At 38.6% G+C, this 23,843-nt stretch overlaps 1 protein-coding gene across 4 annotated transcripts; it reads right to left on the bottom strand.

Moving 5' to 3' along the window:
* Positions 1-2,275: 2,275 nt before the first annotated feature.
* On the bottom strand, positions 2,276-23,167 carry TM6SF1 (transmembrane 6 superfamily member 1). 4 transcript variants are annotated; one of them, XM_082769450.1, is made up of 11 exons: positions 22,898-23,167; positions 20,771-20,874; positions 19,686-19,783; positions 18,603-18,706; positions 17,673-17,755; positions 16,171-16,292; positions 11,520-11,624; positions 9,215-9,307; positions 8,093-8,212; positions 6,992-7,062; positions 2,464-2,654 (listed from the first exon to the last, which is right to left on the bottom strand). In XM_082769450.1, exons 1-10 carry the CDS (start codon positions 22,987-22,989, stop codon positions 7,012-7,014), a joined length of 972 nt encoding a protein of 323 aa, XP_082625576.1. In that variant the 5' UTR covers positions 22,990-23,167; the 3' UTR covers positions 2,464-2,654; positions 6,992-7,011. The 4 variants fall into 4 exon arrangements, with proteins under 4 accessions (XP_082625574.1, XP_082625575.1, XP_082625577.1 ...); XM_082769448.1 differs by lacking the exon at positions 6,992-7,062 and having other exon boundaries at positions 2,276-2,654; positions 22,898-23,163; XM_082769449.1 differs by lacking the exons at positions 6,992-7,062; positions 9,215-9,307 and having other exon boundaries at positions 2,276-2,654; positions 22,898-23,165.
* Positions 23,168-23,843: the final 676 nt, after the last annotated feature.

Here is a 23,843-nt window from a genome sequence, read left to right as displayed (position 1 = left end):
TCCTTTTCTAAACAGAAAAGGTGTAACTCCAAATTGTATCATTCTAAATCAGCATTTTTAAAAAACAAGTAGAAACGAGTCCCTTTCATACAATACTACAATCTCTTCCACCTACAAACATAATTTTAAATTTCCCTGTAATCCATACTTTCTTGATTTTTGATGAGTTTACAACATAAAAGAAAAAATCTTTTTCAGTTGAGATCACCACAAAGTTCAATAATGTAATAAAATACCTTTCCTTATTAGAAGTACCTAGCTAGTTATACTCTTAATACTTCTCAAAATCATGATGTAATGTACACTATCTGACTTAGTTCCTATATGTGAAGTTAGTGAAAGTCTTTTTGTGTTTCTTTAGATTAATACAAGGATTTTTTCCAATGCCAACACAATTTGAAATCATTCATTTGGATGCTTTCCATTTTTAAGCTTACTGTGATATAGAACCCTATGGGAAACCAAAAGAAAACATCAATTTTAATTAATGAAAGGCTTAAAAAAGGATGCTGTCATTCTGGCTTTTTTTTCCTTTTGGAAATAGAACTAGACTAGTAAGTAAGCATTCCAAATCCATTATTCTGTGTACATTATTGTTGCTATTGTGATAATAGAGATTTTTATTTATTTTTATGCCAGCTTTTATTGTGGAAACATATTTAGTCTGGTTTTATCAATCCTTGTTATGCTTGTCCTTGGAACATCTTTTGCGTATTCAAGGTTTGTAGTTGACGAGTTTACTGTAAAAAACTAAAAAAAAAAAAAAAAAACACAACAAAAAAACATAAAATGAAACAAAAAGAAAACAAAAAAATGTATTGTTTTTACAGAATAAATTTATTGGAATGTGTATTGGGAGTAAGGTTTGAGGTTGTAAGCAACTAAGTTAGCGTCATATTTGGCTTCATACGTGTAATAATGTGAGGTATTAATGTAAGTCAAGTATTAAAGCAAAACATTCTGTTAACATGAGTTGACCATAATAGATACAAGTGCAGGTGAGATCTTTATTTTTTCTGTACTTTGCCTTTTCTGGATAACAGGAGGTTATTAAATTCACCTTGAATGTATTCAAAGTTTCTTTAAAAACATTAGAAGTAACATCGGAGGCTCAAATATCTGTGAGACAGCATGTCCTGTTACAGCCCAATAGCTCGGGGGGTTTCTTGGGAGGATGTACAGGGTTGGAGCTGGCCCAAATTCTAACATATGTGGAAGGAGTCCACACCAGGGAGGGTGCTTGAAGGAAACCCTTGCTTAAGTTCTTTTTTACCAAGAACCATTGACTGAGATGTGTTGTGGTTATTTTGGACCTATCCCTTTGGCTGGAGATATAACACCATGGGTTCTCTCCTCTGAGCACTGCTGTGGCTACACCTCAGTGTTGAGCTGGAGAGCATCAAAGCATGAATTTCTTGCTGCTCTGACAGTCCCCTTGTATAGAGTGCAACATGCATGCGCATGAGCTGATGCTTTCTTGTTACTGATTAGATTTAAAAAGAAAATTGAAATTCTCTAAATCAAAACACCCAAAATTCAGTGTCCCAAAATAAAGTGTTTGCAGCTAAAATGTATCAGCTAATTTCATCTGCAAGAAAGGCACTAAGTGTACTGCTTTTAGTGTAAATACACATAGAAGTCGTATAAATAGTTGTAATTGCAAATGGAAACATAAACCACACAAAGCGAGGTCTCTGTGTATGCTGCTACTTGTTCGTGACCTAACACCATTAGCAAAAGTAGCTGCACAGAGAAGCACAGCAGCAGAACCTCTTGGGAAACGCATGCTGTTTTGTCAGGCCTGATTGTTCACAGCAGTGAGCACTCCGTGCCCAGTGCAGAAATGCAGGTAAGCACATGCTTAACTTCCAGCATATGAGTAGTCCTTGCAGAGGTGAATCCTTTAAAGTATTAACAAAATTATATGATTTGCATATGGAGTCTTACCATAACAGTTGATTGCTTCTTAAAAGATTTCTTGGGATTTTTAACGAGGCTGACCCACAAGACATACTTTTTGACAAATAAAACGTGTGCATGTTACAGAGTTATGTACGTTACTTTTTGACATTTCAAAATCTTGACCTTCATGTTGTACAGTAGCTTTGCATAGGGATTGCTAACACTGATAGTGTGTAGAGGCAAAACACTGACATCGTAATTATTTAACTCCATGCAGGATTTCTGAAGATGTCAAGGAAGCTTGCTTTAAAAATGCATGAACTATATGGGAACTACCAACCCCACCACAGCATTAAGTCAGAATGTTGAGAAGTGATATTGAAGGCAGTTGTCTTTATTTTCCCTTTTTGAGTAGGATAAACAAAACAGATCATGCATCTTTACACAATTGTGCAATTTTACACATCTTACACACATCATTTGGGTTCCATCTGAGCAGTTCAGTTACTTCCAAGCCCAATTATATACACAGCCAAAAAGAGGAGCCGAAAACTGTTGTGCTATTCCGTTTTTTCTTCTTGTTTTGTTTTCATAAAAAACTCTGGCATGTTGACACACCTGTAAGCCAACAGCTGGGGAAGAATCCCATACATTATGTTCAATACCAGAAAAAACTGTTTTGCTTCTTCAGGGACTCTGTAGATGTAAGGAGTTCGAGCATGAAGAGAAGCACCAATATGGGAAAATTGAGCCTGTGGTGTGTATATAATGTATATATTAAAAAAAAGGTAAAGTTGATGTATATTTTGGAAAGACAGCATAATCTGCATGCAAGTATGCATCTCCAGTGACGTTTTCCAAGCCAACCCATTTATTCCTGAATTCTTTCATACAGCAGTAAACAGCACAGCAGTAAACAAAAACAAAATCTGAACTAAGGTCATTCATATCTTGGTACAAGAGCCGTAAATGGATCTGTCAGTGTCACGGTAGGAGGAGTACTTTATGCGCATGGTGGCACTGATCTTTACATCAGGTGTAGGGTTTCACCCTTGGCTTATGGCTGATTATTCATGCAACAGGGCCCATGATCCTTCCCCAGGCAGATGGCCACTGGAGCTTACTCACTGTAGAGGTCTCTGCTAAGTCTCAGCCCAGAAGGGGGGTAGGACTTGCACCCACCTACCTAGGAACATTGTGTTTGGCATCAACGGTAAGCAGACAGACGCTGACTCTAAATAAAGTCAGAAAATAAAAACTTGGAAGCTATGTTAGTTTCTTTTATGTTTGTTTTGGGTTTGGTGTTTGTTTGTTTAACTCTTAATCCCAGTTTTACAAATACAAATCCCAGAACTCCTGATGATTTCAGAAAATGTTGGTAAAATTTGGCCTTTGGGCTGGGGGTGGTTCTGAGGTACAGGTTACGTTTACGGTGAAGGTTATATGCAAAGGCAGGCTTGCTGAGCTGAAGCATATTTTTAGCATAAACAAACATTTAAAGATAGAAGTGTCAGGATAGTTGCTGTCTTTTGTCTCCATCTGTTACCTGCTATTTCAAGCAACAGCTCGTTCACATTAACTATCATGTGTCCAATTTTATTTATTTAGTTAGTTTGCAGTGGGGGAGATCTGAGAAGATAAACATCAATTTGATCTTAAGCAGAGCAGGAGAAAGGGACACCAGCATTTCAGTAACAGAGGAGTACACTATGGCCAAATCACGCCCTCTGTTCTGGCTTCAGCCCGAGCTATTTTGGACTCACAGAGAACACAATTCTCTTCACAGTTAGAAAGTGAAACACAGTGCAGGTGTTTTAATACACACCCCTCTGGCAAAAGGTTAGGCTGAGACCATACTTCAAAACAGAAAAGGAAATTGGTTTTCAGGAGATTATAACCACCTCCACTTAACAGGGAGCACTGATCTAGCAAAGCAGAGTCAGGAAACAGGGTAATCAAAGAAATCAAACACAAACACACTTCAGCAGAGTGCCACTTAGCAAGTTTCTGTAAATAGCTATTACACAGTAAACAGATGTTCAGGGGCACACTATCAGCAGCCTTTTTATATCAGCTGAATAATTCAGCCACTTCTTGCAGCCCGTTTGTTCTCACCTGTCTCAGATGGGAACTGCCTTTGGCAGCTGGGTGCTCTTGCTCAGATACCTGCTGCCTTTCCTTACCTTGGGAACACAGCACAAGCAGCCAGCACTCAGGAGCAGAGACCTCCCATTATACAAGGTAACAGTTTCCTAAGAAAATACCCAGCTGCCACCACTAGGCTTTGTGTAGGAAGTTTGGGGCTGTCTAATTTTTACCTAAGCGCTAAGACCCTCCCTGTGGTGTCTTAGAACTTCTGGGGTGCGCAAAATGCTGAGCTGCGTGCTTCTTTGTGGAGGGCTGCAAGGCTCTCCTGTTTATCTCTGCAGCTGTGTCCAGCCATGCATCATAATAAGTTCAAGAACCTTGTCATAAAGAGCTGTAAGAGAGAGCTTCTGAAACCCAGAACTCCAAAGCCTCCTAGATGCCTTTGAAGATCTAAGCCTTATTTTGTGTTTTTTGTCTCTTATAAGAATTGTGGCATGTTAGTGAGCTATCAAAAGAAAAAGCAGAAACACTTGACTGTTATTGTGTATTCTATTTGTAGCCTATGAAGATTCTCACTAGCTAATGATGCACCATAAAATGAAGTTGTTATTTACTAGACATGTTTTTCTATATAACATGTTTTTCTTCTCATTACCAGGGAGAATATTTAGGTCTGTTAAAATCAGTTTGTATTTATTGAAGTTTGATCTGCCTTCACAGAACTGTTGTGTTTTTAATTTAACATATTTCCTTTCCATGAATGTAGTCAGCTTCTAGGTTTTTTTTTTGTTTGTTGTTTTTCTATTTGTTCCCCTTGAGGGCAGGGTGGGTGTGTTTTAAAGCAGGTCTCTCATTCACCAATATCCTAATCCTGTTCTTTCAAGTGCCAGGCAGACTCCTACCAAATCCTTAATTTCTAGAAAGGTAGGAGCTGGTGGTGATTCCATATCACTGTGCTGCCTATTGTGCACTAGGCTGGCATTTCAGTAAGTGGGAACAACCTTGAGTCTGCTCTGTTACTTTGCTGTGATCTGAGCCTCTCAGTGACTAAGCTTTCTGTTACTGAACCCTCTTTAAGTGGTTAATTTTGACAAAACTCCAAACCTTGGCTGAGGAATCAACCAGATAAGACGCAGCAGGTTAACTTCTCAGGTAGCCTTATCTGATTAACATACAGCCTTCACTGGCCTCAAAGCCTCGACCAGTCTGCTCACGAGGCCATTCCACAGCAACGGGAAGGTGCCTGGTGCTGGATGTGGCACTGCTCAACTTGACAGCTGCAATTTGCATATACCTAGTACTCATTAAGTTTCTTGTTTGTATGAAATAGTGGGGATTTCTTTGTTTGGCATTTTTGTTTTAACATTATTTTTTGCTAGTAGACTAATCATAGTATTTGTTACTCTGCAATCAAGAAAGTCCTCCAGTCAGAGAAGAAGAACCTGGGAAAAAAGGTTAGGAGTCTTCACTCTGTGCCTTCTTTGTCTGATTAAAATCAGAAAAAATCATAACTGATTTTGTAAGGGTTTGGACCAGGTCTTAAGAGCCTAAGGAAAGACATCAAATGGAGTGGGAAGACAGTAACCTAGAGAAGTAAGTTCCTTGGGTTTAGGTTCTTTTGTAGATCAGAGGCACTGCAGAAACTAGCCACCAAAAATTGCCGGATTAAGGAAAACACTTATGTGGAGAAGGAGTAAAGAAAAAGTTTCTGCATCTCAGCATAGGGAAGAAGGCCATGGAGAGCTAGTGAGACAGGTGATTGTGGGTAGCGGGGGCATGGCTCTTAATCACTTCTCGTGTGGCTCACTTGCATAGGTGAATGCCAATTTTATCAAGTTCACAGAGGCTACTTTAACTCTTCCTTATAATCAAAGCTCCTGGTACTTCAGTCATGTGGCATTTAAAGAGCTCTTCCTGCAGCTTCAGAAAGTCTGAGAAGAGTCACAACCTGTTCTTGGAGTCTGAATGTCAGTAACCAAATAATCCAAGCTGAGAGCTATGTGTAATTCTAGAAACAATAAATAGAGCGGAATATTTCTTATTGTGTATGAAGGGCTAGGCACCTGTAAAGGGTTTGGATGCATCACATGCCATTTTCAGACTTGTTTTTGCCAAAACAAAAGTATGTATTTCATAATGATTGAAATAAAAATAACTAAAATCCCAACATCCCCCATCTGTAGGAGCAGTGTTTATTCCCAGGGGTCAATGCTCCATTTTCATCTTTAGATGTTTACCTTTTCTGGACCTTTACGCATAGCAGAAAGCAAAATGTGTTTCAGTACTACATTTATTTTAATTACCAATTGCAACTGTTTTGACAGTAGACAAACCTGGAAATGTGTTTTATGCTCCAAATAAAAACAACAACAAAACAGCTTTTAAAAAGAGCCCTCAAACCATTATCACATGTTTTTCTTCCTAAGTTGCACAAAGGCAAATCAAGTAAATCATTCTCAGTTGTGGGATGACTGAAGTTCATTGTGCAGTACATTAAAGTCAAAACCACAAAAACTATACAAAATGTCTTTGAATTGGGATAAAATTAATTAGGGGGAGTGTGCAATATACAGTTCACTTAATTAGCTTTTGTCAACCTACAGAATTTGTGCTTGTGCCTGGGATAAGCTTCAAAGATGAAAATGGGAAATTTTGAGTATAAAGTGCCACTTAAAAATAAAAAAAGTCAGCATATGTTATGAGAAACATTTGTTTCTCATAAACAACCTTGTTGAAACACCTCCAGTCTCTGGGGGGTCTGAGATTTTGGTAAACTTGTATGGTTGTGACAGTCAGCATGCTTTGACTTCTGGTTTATTTCATGAAGTGCTAAATAATCCTTGAAGGAGCAGTTTCTTTCCTTACTGCCTGGGGAATTCATGAAACATGAGTAATCTGTCAGTAGAGAGAGGTTCCTGACACGGACTTGCCCACTTTAGCTACCTTGTGCTTTTTTTAGATTAGATTTGGGCCGAACACAGTTGTATAACATTTATGATACCTTTGAGCATCTAAAATTCTTCAGTAATGTTTGCCAGATTCTGTTTCAATATAATTTGGTGATTCAAGATCCTTTATAATTAAAAAAAAAAAAAAAAAAAGTTAATCTCTGTAATCATTGCTCACAAATAGAAAATAAACTCTCCCCATCTTTACTGGACAGTTAAACTGAATTATGGTTAGTATCTGTGAATGCTATCTCATGCATAGGGAACAAAGTAGTGGTTTGTGTTTGTCTAATAGCAATACTTTAACTGCCTTTATTCCGTGTCCCTATGTTTTCATCATTCTTACAGGATTATGTGCGTATTTTCTGCATTGTCTGAATACTCAGCACATTTCACACCCTACATACAGTACAAATCAATTCTTGTCACAGTCTCAACTGTTCAGTGTTTATCTGTGTGACATGAGAGGTAGTTTACTAGTGCTTGTCAACTTTTGTTGCTGTTTTGGTCAGTGTTCTTATAACCATCAGCACCATCTAGCAATTAACTGGAAATGTTCAAGAGAATCAGAACAGAATGAGTTAGGTGTGATCATGCATATGCCTTTGGCAACAGGAGCATATCTTAATGTTACTGCGGCTTGTGGACCAGGAGGTTCCCAGAGTTACCTCACCATCCTCAACTGATAATATCTCTGTCGTGTGACTGTTAGATTCTTGTTCCATTTGTGTTTGTTTGTTTGTTTTGTTTTTCCCAGATCACCTAGCTGGCCAGCACATATTATGGAAACATTATGTTTTGTTGTTCATTGTTGTTTTTTTCTCTTTTATGTGGTCCACTATTCAGCTGTGAAACAGCCTTCCTTCATGGTGTCAGCTAAAGAATTAATGGCATTTAATAAGGTTTAAATGAGTCCAATGAAAAGATATTGCAGAAAGAGAAAAGTCTACTAGAGCAAGAATGCAGCCTGATAAAAAAAAAATAAGTTTGATTCTCCACTCCCTTAAATTAGTTCTTCACAGATCTAAAAGGTGATCTGTGTTACAATGGTGTAAAATCAGCATGGCAAGATCAAGTTCTGGTCCCCTTACTCATTCCATAGTTCTCTACTTATTAACCAGTAATTCAAAAGTAAACATTTTACGAAGAAATACCTGAGCTAGTCCTCCAGCATGTATAAGGGTTAAATCAGGCATCCAGGAACAACCAGGTACCAGTAGTCCATACAGAGCAATCACATAGTATGGCACAGAGTAGAACATGTATGCCAGCATCTGCATTTTAAACACAAATATTAGTTGCTTTGCAATATGAGGGAGATGCATTTAAAAACTAGCCAGCTGCTGACGGAAGATTTGAGATTATTCACAACTAAACTCCTCGGAGCAATGATTCCCAGGCCTTTCTGTAGTTATAAGCTTTTTGTGAGAAGAGTTTCACACATGGATGCTGTTCACCGGATCTAGCTATCTCGAGGCCTCCACTAGTATTGATGGCTGTTGCCTCTTTACCTGTTCCAAATTCTGTTTGTCCCAGGACATATTTTCCTTCCTCCTACTGCTTACCATCTTGGGACCAATCTAATAAGTATGACTTGTCCTAACTCATTATCCAATATAATATGGGTGTCCATTTCTCAAGCTCCATGGTGCTTTCAGTTTTGCAATATGAGATATACCCAAGCCACCCCCTTTTCCAGAAAGAACAGGTCATTGTCCCACTAGTGAATCCTCTTATCTCTTCAGGCCCTGCCCCTATGCAGTAGCCAGGGTTGCAAAAGAATGGCAACCTTGCAAATATTACGTAACTAAAGGAAAACATTCCCTTCTCTGTAATATTTATGTAAATAGGGTTTGTAAGAAGCATCCTACCTCAAGGAGTGTCACTGGTGACAGAAGCACAACGCGAGCTTAAGGAATCTAGTTCTACTGCACCCCTTGCTCCGTTATTCCAGACTGAAAGTCTGCTTTGCCCATCTAAGGAAAGGCAATTATTCTAAAAAGTATGCGGTCTATTTCATGGAATATATTAATAGAATCCTCAGTAATTAGGATGTGTAACTCTAGGTAACTGATTTGAATCAAAGTTAAACTTATCACCATGAAGAGTTGGTACCCTGTAAGGCTGTTTAGTGGGTAATATGGAATTCTGGTTAACTTGCCATGAACAAATACTTCCCTTATTGATGTTGTCATCTGTGGCAACCCATGGCTTCATCTTTGCGCCAGGTAACAAATCACTTCATAACACTCTACGCTCCACAGTCAATGCTTTACCTGAAGCTTAGGATAGGCAGCAGGATCTTTTATATAAGGCTCGTGAAGTTGAATATATAGCCGGCAGAGTTCAGCAGGGCAATCCAGAGCAATCTAAGAAGAATTTTTAAAACTTCCCGTGAACAAAGAATTTTCTCTAAAATGAGCTAACCTGATACCTGTTACCTGCCCTAGCTACTCAGTAGTGTTCTGCAGCACTGATACACAGGAGGCTTGGTGAAAATCTATTGCAAAGGTGATCCATTTGATCACCAATTTAAAAAAAAAATCAAAAAGGCTGAAATGCAGCCTCCTTTCAGTTGCTGCTTGGAGGGGTTGCAACGAAATGCAAACAGCCTTCTTCAAAAATTCTGACTGGAAAAGATTTCAGTCAGTTGGCTATGCAATAGTAAAAACTATAATTACTATTGATTTGGCCTGATAACCAGGCTTTGATAGCAGGAAATGAGCTTTTGAATGGAAAATTGTTCAAACAGTGGGAACTTCAGGTTAAGCACCTAAGTTTAGGATAGCAAGCTATGGATGTAGTCCAAGAAAAGAGTTGCACTGTGGAAAAGTAGCAATGGAGAGTGATGCAGATTCCAAAAACAGGTGTTTTTTAAAAACAATTACAATGACTTCTAAAAGGGGATAGCAGAGGAGAGATAATTGGATTTTATATTCCTACAGAGAGAATAAAGTTCCCAATAAACATGAAAAGATCCAGTTCCAAAAGTAGTTACTTTTTTATATTAGGAGTTTAAAGGACTACTATGAAAATACTATTCCAAAATGTGTAAGCAGTCTGTATCACCAGCTGTCACACTCAGTGTTTGTAGCACGGCATCATCAATGCCCATTTAATAGCAGGGCTGAACATTGCTTTGCACAACCCAATTTCAGGTGCTGCATGACTTTGAGGGGGAAATACAAAGATTTACCAGCAATGGCTATTCCTCCCTGTTGTTTTCAAACATATGGATCCAAGAAGAAGATCTGGGTGCAGTATAAAAGATTGTGTTTCATTAGCCTTTTCACAAAATCATGGTTACTGCAGCTTACACAGAGACGTTCAGTGAATCTCTCTCTGCATGTAGAAGTAAGGCCAGTAAACATTTCCTGCTTCGGTACTGGAAATACGTAAGGAAATCACCACACATTTAGGGGAAAGAAAAAAAAAAAAAAAAGAAAGAAAAAAAAAAAAAACACAAAACAATTCCTCTGAGAAATGAAGTGGGGCTGCAGAATAAAAGTTAGATGTCAGAGCATAAGATAACGATTCCCACAGCAAAACAACAGGTAAAAAGCTGATTAACCTGCATGAGTAGTACTCTGAAGTAGCGTGATCTATAAGGAATTAAGTGGACTGCAACAAGTTAGAAGGAAAAAGAAAGATTTTTGTTGCGAGGCTAGTTCTTAGAGAAACAGCAGAAGATGAGAGTAATGTGAGGAACAGAACTAGAATAAGGCAATCTGCATTAGGTGAATAAAATATTGCTATGGATAATTATCATGTGTTACTTGAATTATTCCAGACTGGATCAAATCTACAAATCAAACAGGCAGACAGTTGTGTAAAACACCTAAACACCTGAGCTCTGATCACTGGTTGATATGCAGCTTCCCTTCTGCTTAAGACAGAAAATGCTTTACAGCTGACAGGGGACTAGATTTACCTACTACTGGATTTATCTGCTTCAACAAGCATTTTCAATACTGACTCATGACTCATTTCCTCTGAAATTTTAATATAAACACCTGTGCATAAAAAGCAAACATAAGAACAAAATCATTCTAGCTAAGTAGAATCAATGTGTGTTGTTCAGGTAACATGAACAAATCCTGTGTGTTTGTTTTTTTCCCCCTCTCCAGGTGGAAAGCTTCTCCTTTCTCTCATGCAGTGTTAGTTAGTTTGTTTTCCTAATTTTAACTATGTATCTCTGTTTAGAAAAACACAAATGCAAACTTAATTTAGTTGGACATAAGTTCAACAATTGACCAATGAAAGCAATATTTAGGCCCCTAGGGGTGCTATTTGCTCTTGTAATTGTGTACCAAGTCTCTTCTGAAAGCCAGCCTTTACGTATAGAAAAACAAAGCAAAGCACCAACAATTATTCTAAATATCAATTTGTCCTATACACAGAATAAATATATGAATACATAAATATATATAAAGGCCCATTCCAACACTGAAAATTAAAGGATTTCCCTTGACTAAACATATCTTTTTGCCACAATGTTGCTACAATATCTTATTTAGGAAAACAAATTTTAAATTTTCTCTGAAAAATAGAGGCAAGAATATTAAATTATCTTCAACTTACCATGCCCCTAAATATGCAAAACCCCGTTGCTAGTATGAGGTATGCAGCTAACATTAAATCTACTGGTCGTCTTAAGAGTCCTTTCTTCTGAACTTCCTGAACTACCTGCAATACAGAATGTGTTTAGTACATCCCAGTTCTGCATAACATGGTTTAACCTCAGATTAGTCACTACAAGAAGGTTCAAGTGGTGAAACGTCATGATAGAAGCAGTTTTCAGTTACCTTTTTCCCACTGACCTTGGGGACTGAAAGATTTCTGCATCTAAAAAGACGACTTTGGTCTTTATAGTATGCAGTCAGGAAAATTAGTCTGAATAAACTCTAGAAATGGATGGATCCAACTAAAGCCATTTCAATACAGATTAGTCTACTTTCAAAGCAACTTAACACTACTTTAACTCTGAAATCATGCCAGGCTTCAAAGCGGTATAACTAACTTCCTTTAAAGCTGCATCTATTGTTAATTTAAATGAATTCATGTTCCTGAATGTCCGTCTGTAGAAAAGCTTTGGAAATGTGGGTTTATTTATCTCAAGCATTTGAAGTTGTTTCCAATATGCTTTAAAAGGACTTTTTGGAGGGACATTAAAATGAGGGCTCATCATTATTGACAGTGAATGCTAATTTTCAGCAGCCTGTGCTACTATTAAAATTAATGGAACAGGGATAAAATAAAAACTTGTCTGTGGCTAACAGATCTCTGCTGACTTCAGTGGGCAAGTAATTTATCCTAATGTGTAATGCAGAAACAGTGAATGAAGAGAGTTTGTAGAGCACATGGTGGGGGGGTGGAACAAAACTATTCATTCTTTAATTGCTGTGTGCCATGGATTCCTCTGGCAGGTACCGAAGCACTTCTGGGTCTGATCTGTTCTGTCTCCTTTCTTCAGAACAGGAATCTCCCTCCAGGACCATGTGTGCAGATGTGAGGTGATCAGACTGTAGGGTAACAAAGGCCATGAAGATATCTAACAGGGAGCATGGCTTAGAGGAACCAAAGTGATTGCTTTGTCTACATGCTAAAACTTACTAGACCCATGGAAATATTTCTAGGTACACTTTCAGCACTGTATTCACAGGCAAAATTATAGGCACATCAGAATACCTTCCTGTAGTTCAGAGGGAGAACTTCCCCATTTATACGTGTTACTCATTTCCTCTTCCTTTTTATTAGCCGTGTGTTGGCATGCACACAGCAAAAGAAAAAACTGATCTCCTTCCTGTTATATACTTGTGGATTGTCTCCAAAAGCACAAAACAATAATTAGGATGTAGAGGCACAGTTAAAAGCACTTAAGATCACAATAAAGTCACTGAAGCAAGAGAAGCACTTTGCAAGCACAATTCCTGAATAAGAACTGTACAACCTGCATTGTAGTTTAATAAAAATAAGGCTTTTATATACAGAGATAATCCTTTTCATAAAATTATTTTTTAAAATATATTTTTTCAGAAAAATCTGTTAATTCACAGTATTTAAAGCATTAATGTAGCAATGTTTATAATACTACCTGCAAGTTACATATATTTTCTAATATTCCTATGAAAGACAAAGAGTTCCATGGCTACTGAGTTGCAAGTCATTATCAGATATAAACCACATAAGGATATTAGAAAATCTGAGGGTTGATATATTTTCTTTCCACTTTGTCCAAGTTTGAAGCACACATTTATGTCTATATACATATATGCATCAGTCCTTCCTGTCAAAAGGTATATTAAATGAATGTACATATTCACTGTGACCACAAAACTACAATATAACTTTGTATCAGAGACAGAGCCAATGTAATAGTAGGAACAAAATTTGTGTAGAACTAGTTTATGAAATTGCCAAGGCATTTTGGCAACTTACACCTTTTTCTCTCTGTGTACACTAAACAAAATGAAAATGCAAAGCTTTAAAAATAATAATAAAAAAAGAACAAGAATTAGGAAGACAATAGGCACTTTACTGTGACTTTACTGTCAGACCTTAACTGCATAGTAATTTTGCCTTACACTCCTTTTTACATGGCAAAGTCACTTCAGTAAGTGCTGAGATGAATTATGTGCTAAGTACAGTGGCTGAATAGAGAGAACCTGCTACAGGTTTCCCCTTTATTAAAAGCAACATTGAACTCTGCACACATCTTGCCAATCCTGCTGTTGCTTTTGTTTAGTAAGGAAGTGTGTGGGTACACTTAGCATTTTCTCTCACTTCCAGGGAAAAGCTATTTTCCATAGCTTCTTAGAGGCTCCTTACATGGTCAGATTTAAGCAGCAGGGATAATCATGTGTGCTGTCCATAGAATTCAGTCCCTTCAGAATTCATGTGCAAATCTGAATTTATGCATATTAATATTTTTAATGAAGTTTAAATTACCTTGAACTGTTTCTTGCGCTGTAATACTTGTAGATAAATCTGCTGGGCTTTGTAAAACACTAGCACAGCTTGCTTTGATTCAAACTGAGGACATAACTCCATTCCTTTCCTATGCATCCACTTCTATCAGAAAACACCCAAAACTTGATCATCTCCTCTCTGTCAGTTTTGTTGTTGTTTTTAACTAAACAGTTTATAACAACATTATAGCGATGACTATTCTGGCCAACATAACATACATTACATCTGTTGCTTTCATGTAAGTATTCTTTCTACAACGCTTAAAGGCATTAGTACATTTTCTTCCTAAGTCTATTAATACTGACTCCAAATAAAAGATAGCTAAAAGAAATTAAGTTTTCAGCTAATTGCAGATTTTCTTTCGAAAGAGGACTAACTATTTTCAGGATTTATAATGATCATTTAAACTGATTAGCAGCACTACACACAATTGTTTCCTGAAAACAATATTTAATTTAGGATTTCAAGAGTTTTATTTAAAAAATAAAAGTCATTAGTAGTCCTGTTATGGTTTAAAGATATTCTAACTTTTACTGTTATTGGACCCAGGTATAAATTCCCAGCTCCAAACATTTGATACAGAGCATAAATTAGCTGTGAAGATAAAATATGAGTTCTAAAAAAGAAATGACTGAACAAGGCTGGGTGGCCCTAGTGAAAGGGATCAAGAGTTTTTTTTATGGCCTTCTATAGAAAGGAAGTTTAGGTTTACAAGAAAGGATTTACCTAAAAGTGTAATGTTAAACTTCCAGGTCACCAACTTCTTATTCACCCGCTTTTTGAAATAAAATTTAAAAACTGTATTTCTCTGGAATATATAACAAAGTAAAATATCAAACCTAGTTAAGTGGCTTAACTCCTCATGATCACAGGAGACATGGCTATATTTCAGCAAATAAGCAGTCCATTTTCTAAAGTAGAAAGGCAGTACATTTTCTAAAGTAGCAGTTCCTGTGGTGTTTTCTATACAAGACAAACTGAAACCTTTACCCATCCTCAATACAAAGAATGTTCTCACTAATACATACAGCAAAAATCATCATCACCACCTCTAACTATGCTTAACCTCTCTACCCTAATGACTATCAGATGTATTTCTGGCCTCTAATTACTGATGATTTTAAATAAATTGGCTCAAAATTCTATCGGATGGGATGTGGTTTTCTAAATACTATGCAGGAGGGTAGACAAGGGTTTGCTATTTGAAATCTTCTCTCATTCACTTTTAACAGGGATTCACTCTAAAAGCTCTGATTCTGTAGCATGTCTTCAAACGTCAGAAGGTACGAGTATCTGTGCACCTTGTTCCTACTTCTGAGTCATGAATGGATAGATGGCTGAATGTTGTCTTTCATGCATTTCTGGGAATATTTTTCAGTGCATTGTCTGCTGTTATTCTATGCCATAGAACATGCCCCTTGCACGCTAGCTGCTTATTAGCTTTAGAATAGGAACTCTCCTTCATCAGAGTCTTTATTTTCAGTTATGGAATAAACCTGACTGGGACTCAGGAGCTCTTGCGATGCAAAACTGTTAATTGATCATGCTATGCTGTGGCGGTAAACTAGCTTGCTTATGGCAACAAAGTGTTAAATATCTGTTCTGTGCTTTGTAATGCAGGATTGTGCTTTTTATATATATTTAATATATATATAAAACAGTGCTTAATCCATTGTTGCATTGTTTTTGCTTGCTCAGTTGATCTTATTTCAGCCCAGCTACTAAATTCAAAGCAAATAGCTTAAGCAGTTTGTAAATTTTTTTACATTTTTTTTAATAAGTAAAAAACGCATAAACAATTTTCCTATCAATTTGCTAATGTCTTACCTCTAAAATCTAATATTGTGGCATACGGAAAAAGAAATGTTTTAACTACATGAAATCTGTAGTCATCTGTAGAAGACAGATGACTACTACTTTCCTGCAGAGCTTTTATAGGGGTTGTGTGGTGCTTTATGAAGCTGGTATATGTTAGTTTTTCAATCAGTTAAGGTTGGAAAAAAATAGAAGAAGGCCACAAGATTAGTTCTAGAAATGAGTCCTTTGCTCTAAACATGCGAAACTTCTGCTATTCCCTTATCCCACCATAATGAAATGTTCTTGTAGCACAGGTATTTTTACAGTGTCTACACAGCTTGGCAGCAATTGTCATAACAGTGAACAGTTACAAAGCATTCCACTCTTACCTATAAAACTCAGTAGGAACATTAAGCATATTTTCGTTTTCCAAACAGTAGCCAACACTTAAATACAACAATTTTACCTTGACTGGAGTGTCATGAGTTGCCGAAGGTTGGTTATAAATTCGGAACCCAGCCCATATAGGAAGGCAAATATATGGTAGGCTTAAGAAAAAGGCAGGACACACTTTTGTTCCATATTTTCCTGTTAATAATAATAATAAAATCATAAGATGTATGAGAAATTTGTAAGTTGTGTTGTAGTGGAGCAAAAAAAATATATATATAATCCTGTGTAATATCATAGCTGCTTCAGGTTTGACATTATGATAAAACGTTAGAAATGGCTGCTAAAGCAACACATAATCCTTGTTAAAAATCATGTACCCATTAGTGTTAGTCCCAGATGAGACAGAAACTATCAGACAGGGAGGCAGTTCAGAAATCTGCGTTCTTTGAGGGGCCTGGAAACTACCTCAGTCACTCTACACTGCTTCAAATAGAGATGGCATTTTGGAGTGAGGAAAAAAAAAATGTCTAATATTTTTTAAGACCTGGTATTGCATTTGTTTTCCAAAGTCCTGATTTCTCTTACAGGCCTGTACTAATACTTATGAACAAAATATAAGTAGAGACCTCAGCCAGGGTAAATCAGGAAAACTGTGTCTTTTATACTAGCTGTTCCCTATGTCAGAAAGGAAAAGAGAAGGTGTGCTCTTGAAAACAAGTTTCTTGGCCTTCCCCACAGGAAAGAGGAAGAGAGAGCCTGCAGATTTACTGTGACAGTCTTCTCTGTGGTGTATGTGTTTCAACAAAAGACGGCACTGGACTGGTTCCAGACTGCACCATGAACTGTTAGGAAAAGCTCTACCATACTGAGCTTTTTTAAAGTTGACAGCAGGATTTGGAGGCAGGAATGTATTTTCAGTTGCATCCTGGTCAACTTTGCATCAACTTAAGCTTCTTAAATGAGGAAATCTTTAACTGGAGCTGGGAAATAGGCAGGGTGGTCACTCCTAAAGGACCACCTATCAGAAAGACATGATGTAAATTCTTAATTTACAATTCTCAGCCTCTGGAAGCACAGCTATTCACTGATTTATCATAGAAATCTGGGAGTGTTAAATTATTTTGAAAATAAAATAACTTCCAGATTTCACTTTTAAAGGTGATTCAGATTCCTCTTAAGCTGCTTGAAGGACAGACTAGTAAGCAATTTACTAATTTCATACAAAATAAGATTATATTTTTACTAGGAGACAGTTATTGTCTTATTGGTCAAATTAAACCTACTTTGGATGAAAGCCTTATGGGCATAGCAAAATATAATAATCTTTTTTTTTTTTTTTTTTTTTTTTTTTTAATCTTGAGAATGTAAATCAAAAGGATTTCTTTTCCTAGTGTCAGTCTTTCCTTCCTCATATTTAAATTTTGAAACATCTTGCCTCTGTTTACTGATATTCTAAAGTTCCTCTTCTGCTTTATTGCAGAAAGGAACCAATACTGCTGTAAAATTAGATAGTCTTTTGCTGATTTTTGAGAATGTTTCACAGGAAAAATGCAGTCATATAAAGCATGTCCTTACCCACAATGTTTCCAGGCATAAAGACAATGATGCTCATGATAATGGAACCCAGCCAGTAGAGGCCAATGGATCTATAGCTTTGTCTGTTAAAAATAAATAAATAAATACATACATAAAAAATAATAATAAAATTATTGCACTCTTTAAAAATCCACTACACCAAATTACCCTCAAATATTTTCCTGATTGTCACTGTGGTATCTTAGTAAACAAATATTTTAAAATCTGCATCACAAGACAACAGTGGATTATTACTCGGAGGTGAGGACTTGGAAAAATTCTACATTCCTGTCTGAGAGGGTTATCATATGAACCTTAGTTATTTGCCACTATGTTTCACTCACTGAAAGGCTGAGTGCATGATTTTGCATGTCATATATTGTACGAGACTATAAAATTAATAATTAATTTGATTCCTGTAGTGTTTCTATTACCAGAGGATACATTAGCCTCTGGACTTTCAGTACTTATCTTCTCAGACTTTCTTCAACAGCAAAAAAGATAAGAACTTGTAGAAAGAGCCACTGCCTTTCAAACTGTATGATTCTCTCTAAAACAGAGAACATCATAACGCTAAATAATGATAATCCTAACATAAATATGTTATGGGAGAAGGGGGCATCACATGGTTTTAATATGCATCGTCTTTAAGTTTTCATTTTAACTAACACAAAGCATGCAGAGCTATGCTCAGGGTGAAGAAAAGAGACTACTGTTCAATTGATTTGTTGGTCTTACTCAGATGAGAGAAAGGGCAACTTGGAGGGGGTACAATTCCTAAAAATAAAGAAATTTTAGTAGTGTTGCTTTAGCCTACAACATAAAATGGTCCTAAAAGGAAAATTTAAATACTGCATAGGAAAGAAACCCCATTATAGGTTATATGAGAATGCAAGCAAATTAAAAGATACATTAATCAAAATTACTTACTCCCAAGCAATAGCTGCAACCATCAACAGATACATCAGATAGTGTGCTGAGCCATCCCAATAGCAGATCACATGGCCATAAGCAGTGTTCAGATATGGTTCACCCTACAGGAAAAAAAAAAATAAAAACATAATGATATAAGAGAGAATAATGAATAACAAAAAAAAAAAAAAAAAAAAAAAATAGCAGGAAACAATCTGAGAAAAGTAACTGATGATTTGTCAATCTATTTTTTAACTATCAATAAACATGTCTCCAAGCACAAACCTAATTTAGACAGGATCAGGTATAATAAAATCAGTTTTATACTTGCAAAACAGGGTGCAAGATGGAAGGGAAAACACCTGAGTATGACTATCAGCCATTGTTCTGCTATATTATGGAACTATTACTTTTCAGTATTTTAATGATAGAAGCAATGAAATAAAGATATATTTAACAAGTAACAAAGATACTTTGAGCAACCTAGAGATCAGTGGGATAGAATTTGTTGATCATGACAACATATAACCTTGTAGGGCCCAACTCATTTCACATTAAAGTTCATGGAATGTTTTCAATGACTTCAGTGACTTTCAAATCAAGCTCCTACTGAGCTATTTTTGGTGGATGTTGATATTCAGCAGCCAACAGATTCTGCAGACTAGATATCTGGCATCATCATTTTTTAACTCTACTGTAATTATATTTACTAAAGTGATCAGGCAACAATAAAGGAACAATTTTGTTTCCTTCTTGGTAAAGCACTTAGAAATAGCAACACTCATTCACTTTTGAGTGCTGACTATGGATTTTTTGCAAATGTGTACAGTCCACATAATTACCACAGATGTTAATACAGAACAGTATTACTTCAACTAAATTACATAATGTTGGAGCTTGAAAGGGATGCTCATCTTCCAAATGAATCAGTGATTTCAAGTCCACAAAACTTTTGTCCATAACAATAATTGAACAGGTCAGTGACCAAGTTCAAGAAGGTTCTGTTGCATGTGTAAATGGCTATTTTTCTGTGACAAATACTGCAACAAGTTATTCATAGTGAAGATTTTATTTATACATGTAAGCCAAACAATTGTTTACCTCTCTCAGGTAATGGGTCATGAATCCATCGATAATTCCATCCTGTTCCAGTCCAATTATTAGATTCACTACACTGGTAAAGGCAAATACTGCATAAACTGTGATAAGATAAAGCAAAATAAATTTTTTTAAAAATCATAAGTGTTTAAAGACTTGAAATCATGCAGTCACTTCACAGTCTGACAAATTTAGTTAAGCAGAGATCTATTGAACTAGATGCATCTACTTTGAGGCCATTTAACTGACGTTTAACATGTAATATGACTTTCTCATGTAGCTTAATGTTTTTTAACTATTAGTTAGGAATCAGGAAGTTTTTAGGAAGCTTTTCATAGAAATGTGAAATCCCGTAGAGCTGTAGGCACAGCCTCCATTAATCTCCATGGAAAATCAGCAAGTAAAGAAGGCACTGTGTAGGCTTTCAAAAATCTTAATCACATAAAGTACATAACCTTGAATGTAACTATCTCCTGAAAAGGGGAAAGGACAAAAAAAAAAAAAAAAAAAAAAAAGGAAGATGAGAGGAAAATGTAACTCGCCATTTTTGAAGGTGAGCAATGCAAACTGCATTAGCCACTGCAGTCCATGGGAGACCTATTGGGCAAGGTAGTGAGTCACTCATTTGAGACAGGAAATTTATCTGTGTTAGGTTTATGTTATCTATTTCCTTTGACTTCTGCATGAATTGAGAGATCCCAGCCTAACTCAGAACACTGCAGGACAGCTGCTTATAAGATGTAAGGAGGAGGAAGACTGAGGGCAAATACAGGTAGTTTGTATACTGCTTTGCCTGTGGTTCCACATTGTAAAATTTCCAACTTGGGCCAGCTGGAGGCACAACTGCAGTGTTTTGTTTTGTTTTGTTTTTTTCTTCTATGTTTTTGCTATAAGGTAATCTAAATTTAAGGTTTCCTTTTAAAAAGTAATGAATATCTGTACGCCTTTAAGGCAAAGTGTAAGTTTAGGTATGGATAGAATGGCTTCTGAAGCCATGCCGTAAATGTTCAATATGAAATAACCATCATACATCATCCTTTTCAAAAATTAATACATTCTAATTTAGCTTCCATGTTACAAAGACATACCATAAAACAGTGGGTCTTTTGGTGGTTTTCTTTTGACAAGAACACGAGCCAACAGAGCAATAAAAACCAGAACCAGAAATCCAACTGCAACAATTGACCAGGAACTGTAACAGCATTAAAAAAAGAAAGGTGATTTAAATGAAAGGCAGAGACAGAAACGTGCTTCTTCAATTTTCCTCACTAGCTATCTTCAAATGACAAGCCCACTCTCACATGTACGTACTCTTCAAGTAACTTCTAATACTGAAAAGGCTTGTTTTTAAAATCTATTGCATAGGCTGTCATAGTATTAATTTGGTAGTTTTGCAGAATGTGCCTTTTTATATGTGATCATCTAAAAAAAGAAAATACATAAATAGCTAGATAAACAACATATCCAGGAGTCTAGATTTGTCTGACTAAAATCAGTTTTCATACTGGTATCTGTAAAAATAAACAAAGATGATGGAAAATTTAAGGGCCAATGAGACGTGAAAGTCACAAATGCAGAGATTTCAAGGCCAAAAGGGATCATTAGGGACATTTAGTCCCACCTCAGCAATAAATTATCTACTGTCGAAAATACATATTTGCAAATAAAGGACATCAGTCTCATGGTCTCAGAGTAGCAGGGTGGAGCACCTATAATGGATCTAATGTCTAGTTTTGGAAGTGCTACCAAAGGTCCCTTGAGCCCTGTAAGGCAGGGTGGCTTGGGGTGGTTAAGAATCAGCACTTTGGCAGTAGCACAGGTGGGCTCTGCAGAGACCTGTTCTCTGAAGCTGCGGCTCTAATGCTAGTGCGTGAAAGAGGTAGTGCAGGAAAGCACCAAAGTCTTCGGCACAAAGCAAATTTGTCTCCTCCCCCACAGAAATGTGAGTTAAGAAAATGTTTGAAATTGGCTTACTTCTCTAAGGGTGTAAATTGTATCTAGTTCTATGTAAGACAGACTCCTCAGTCTTCACTTTTGTGCTTGTGCACAAGGGGAAAAATAAATAAATAAATATATAAAGGAGGGAAAACTTAGGTAAACTCCAGAAGCACAAGCTAAAAAATACTTCACATGATTTTTTACAGAGTACCTCTCTATGTCTATGTATCAAGAAAACAAGTTATGTACCATCAAATAATATGGACAGTGACAATTTCAGCCTTAGTGAAACTTTATTTGAAATTACTGGAAAAACTTTGTCAGATCCCCTGTTTTGGGGTACAGACACATACGTGCTCAGTCACGATGAGCAGCGCTAGCCTATGGATTTAGCTCATGGTTTGAACCTTTTGCTAGCCTGTTTTACCGGTGATGGGTTTCTTGTTGCCATTACAGCCGCTGATGATATTGCAGTGACTTTTCACTGCGGTTTGTCAATTTGAAACAAATATTGGCAATGAGTCAAGTAAGCCAGTATTTCTCTAGCAGTGAGAAACAAACAAACAAACAAATGAAAAAAGTTACCGGCCTGGTGAAGGAAAATGAGGAAGGCACAGATGCGGCAAAGCCTTAGAAACACGAGCAATATATTTTTAAGCAATAACGTTGCAAAACACCCCGGGCTGTGAGACCACAAAATACCACACGGACCCTTAAGTACGTCGGTTTTCGCGTTTGTTTTGGTGATTTTTCCCCACGAGGGAGGACATTTCTTCCCTAGGCGTGCGGTTTATCCCGGGCTCCCGTGTTTTCGGGGGGAGAACTGTCTCTTTCAGTCAAACCCCGCACGACTCCGGGGGCTGCCTGAGGCGTGCGGCTCTCAAGTTTGGCGAGCCGGGTGAGTCCTTCCTCTCGTTTTGAACCGGGGCTGGGCTGAGGCAGTGCCCCCGGAGCAGCCCTCGGGGCTCGGGGCGCCGTGAGGGTTTCCTCGGGGCGGCTTCGCTCCTGCATCGCTCCCTCAGGTGATGGCCGCGGGGCCCGCCTGAGGCGAGGCGGGGCCGAGCCGCTGTCCCCCCGTTCGCATCGCTCCCCTCCCGCCGCCGCTCTGCCCTCACCCCGAGCTCTTCCATCGCCTCCCGCCGGCCCGACCCGGACCCTCCTCGGCCCCGCGGCCGCCGCTGCCCTCTCCGAGCGCCGCCGCTAAAAATACCCGTCGGGCTCCCTCAGCCTTCCCCGCGGGCGGCAGCCTCCCCCCTCACCGACCTCGCCCGCCTCACCTGCCGCTGGCCGCCAGGCAGTTGAAGAGGTACGTGACGGGGATGGCGGTGAGGGAGAGGACGAAGACGCCGGTGGCCGCCGAGGCGCTCATCCCCGCGGCCGGAGGCTGCCTCAGCGAGCGCCGCGCATGGTCCGCGCCGCCTCAGCGCCTCCCGCCCCGCCGAGGGCCAGGCTCCCGCGGCCCGCCGGGCTCTGCCCGCCGCTCGCCGCCCGCCCCATCGCCAGCCCGAGCCCCGAGGCGGGCCGCCCCCTCCCGCCCCGCTCGGGGAAGGTTAAATCCGCCTCAGAAACCAGAGCCGCCCGTTGTTCCCCCGGCGGCGGGCGGGCCTGACCCTCAGCCTCAGCCCGGTCGCCGCCGTCCCCTCAGCGCTGCCGGCTCGGCTGAGGGAGCCCCGTCGGAAGGGGCAGAGCGGTGAGGGGCCGGGAGGAGCCGGGAGGCCGGGGAAAGCTTTGAAAAGTTCGGATTCCGAACTCATCTTTTCGCGTTTAAGTAACGAGAAAGAACAGGAATGAGGCCGTCAGCGCGTTTTCTGGCTTCCGAGCGTGTTCCGTGCGGGAGTGTTAATGCCATCAACTTTCCGTGCAAACAAAGGTGGGGGGAGTCTGCGTGCGAGGCAGGCAGAAGGGAAAACCGCTATTTCCATAGTTCAGTGAACGTTTAAACACCGGGCATTTGCAGGAGAAAACGGGCGTCCTGCACCGCAAAGGGGAAAAAACTCGCCCTGGACGGAGGAGGAGGAGGGCAGTGAGGCGGCTGGGGAGACGGCACCTGTCCGTCAGGAGCAGGCTGAGGAGCTTGGCACACAAACCATCTCAGTAAATACTTGAGGAGTTAGCACCAGGGAGAGGAAAGAACTATTTAATTTGTAGGACAAAGCCGTGAAGAAACTTCCACGGTAGTTTTTGGAAACTGATTTTTAGCTGTAAACACTACAGGGTTTTCAA

Source organism: Aythya marila (assembly GCF_965140915.1).
Source record: "Aythya marila genome assembly, chromosome: 11".
In the NCBI taxonomy this organism is placed as follows: domain Eukaryota; kingdom Metazoa; phylum Chordata; class Aves; order Anseriformes; family Anatidae; genus Aythya; species Aythya marila.
Note: the sequence above shows the minus strand (reverse complement) of the source record. Positions and strands in the feature narration are given on the sequence as shown.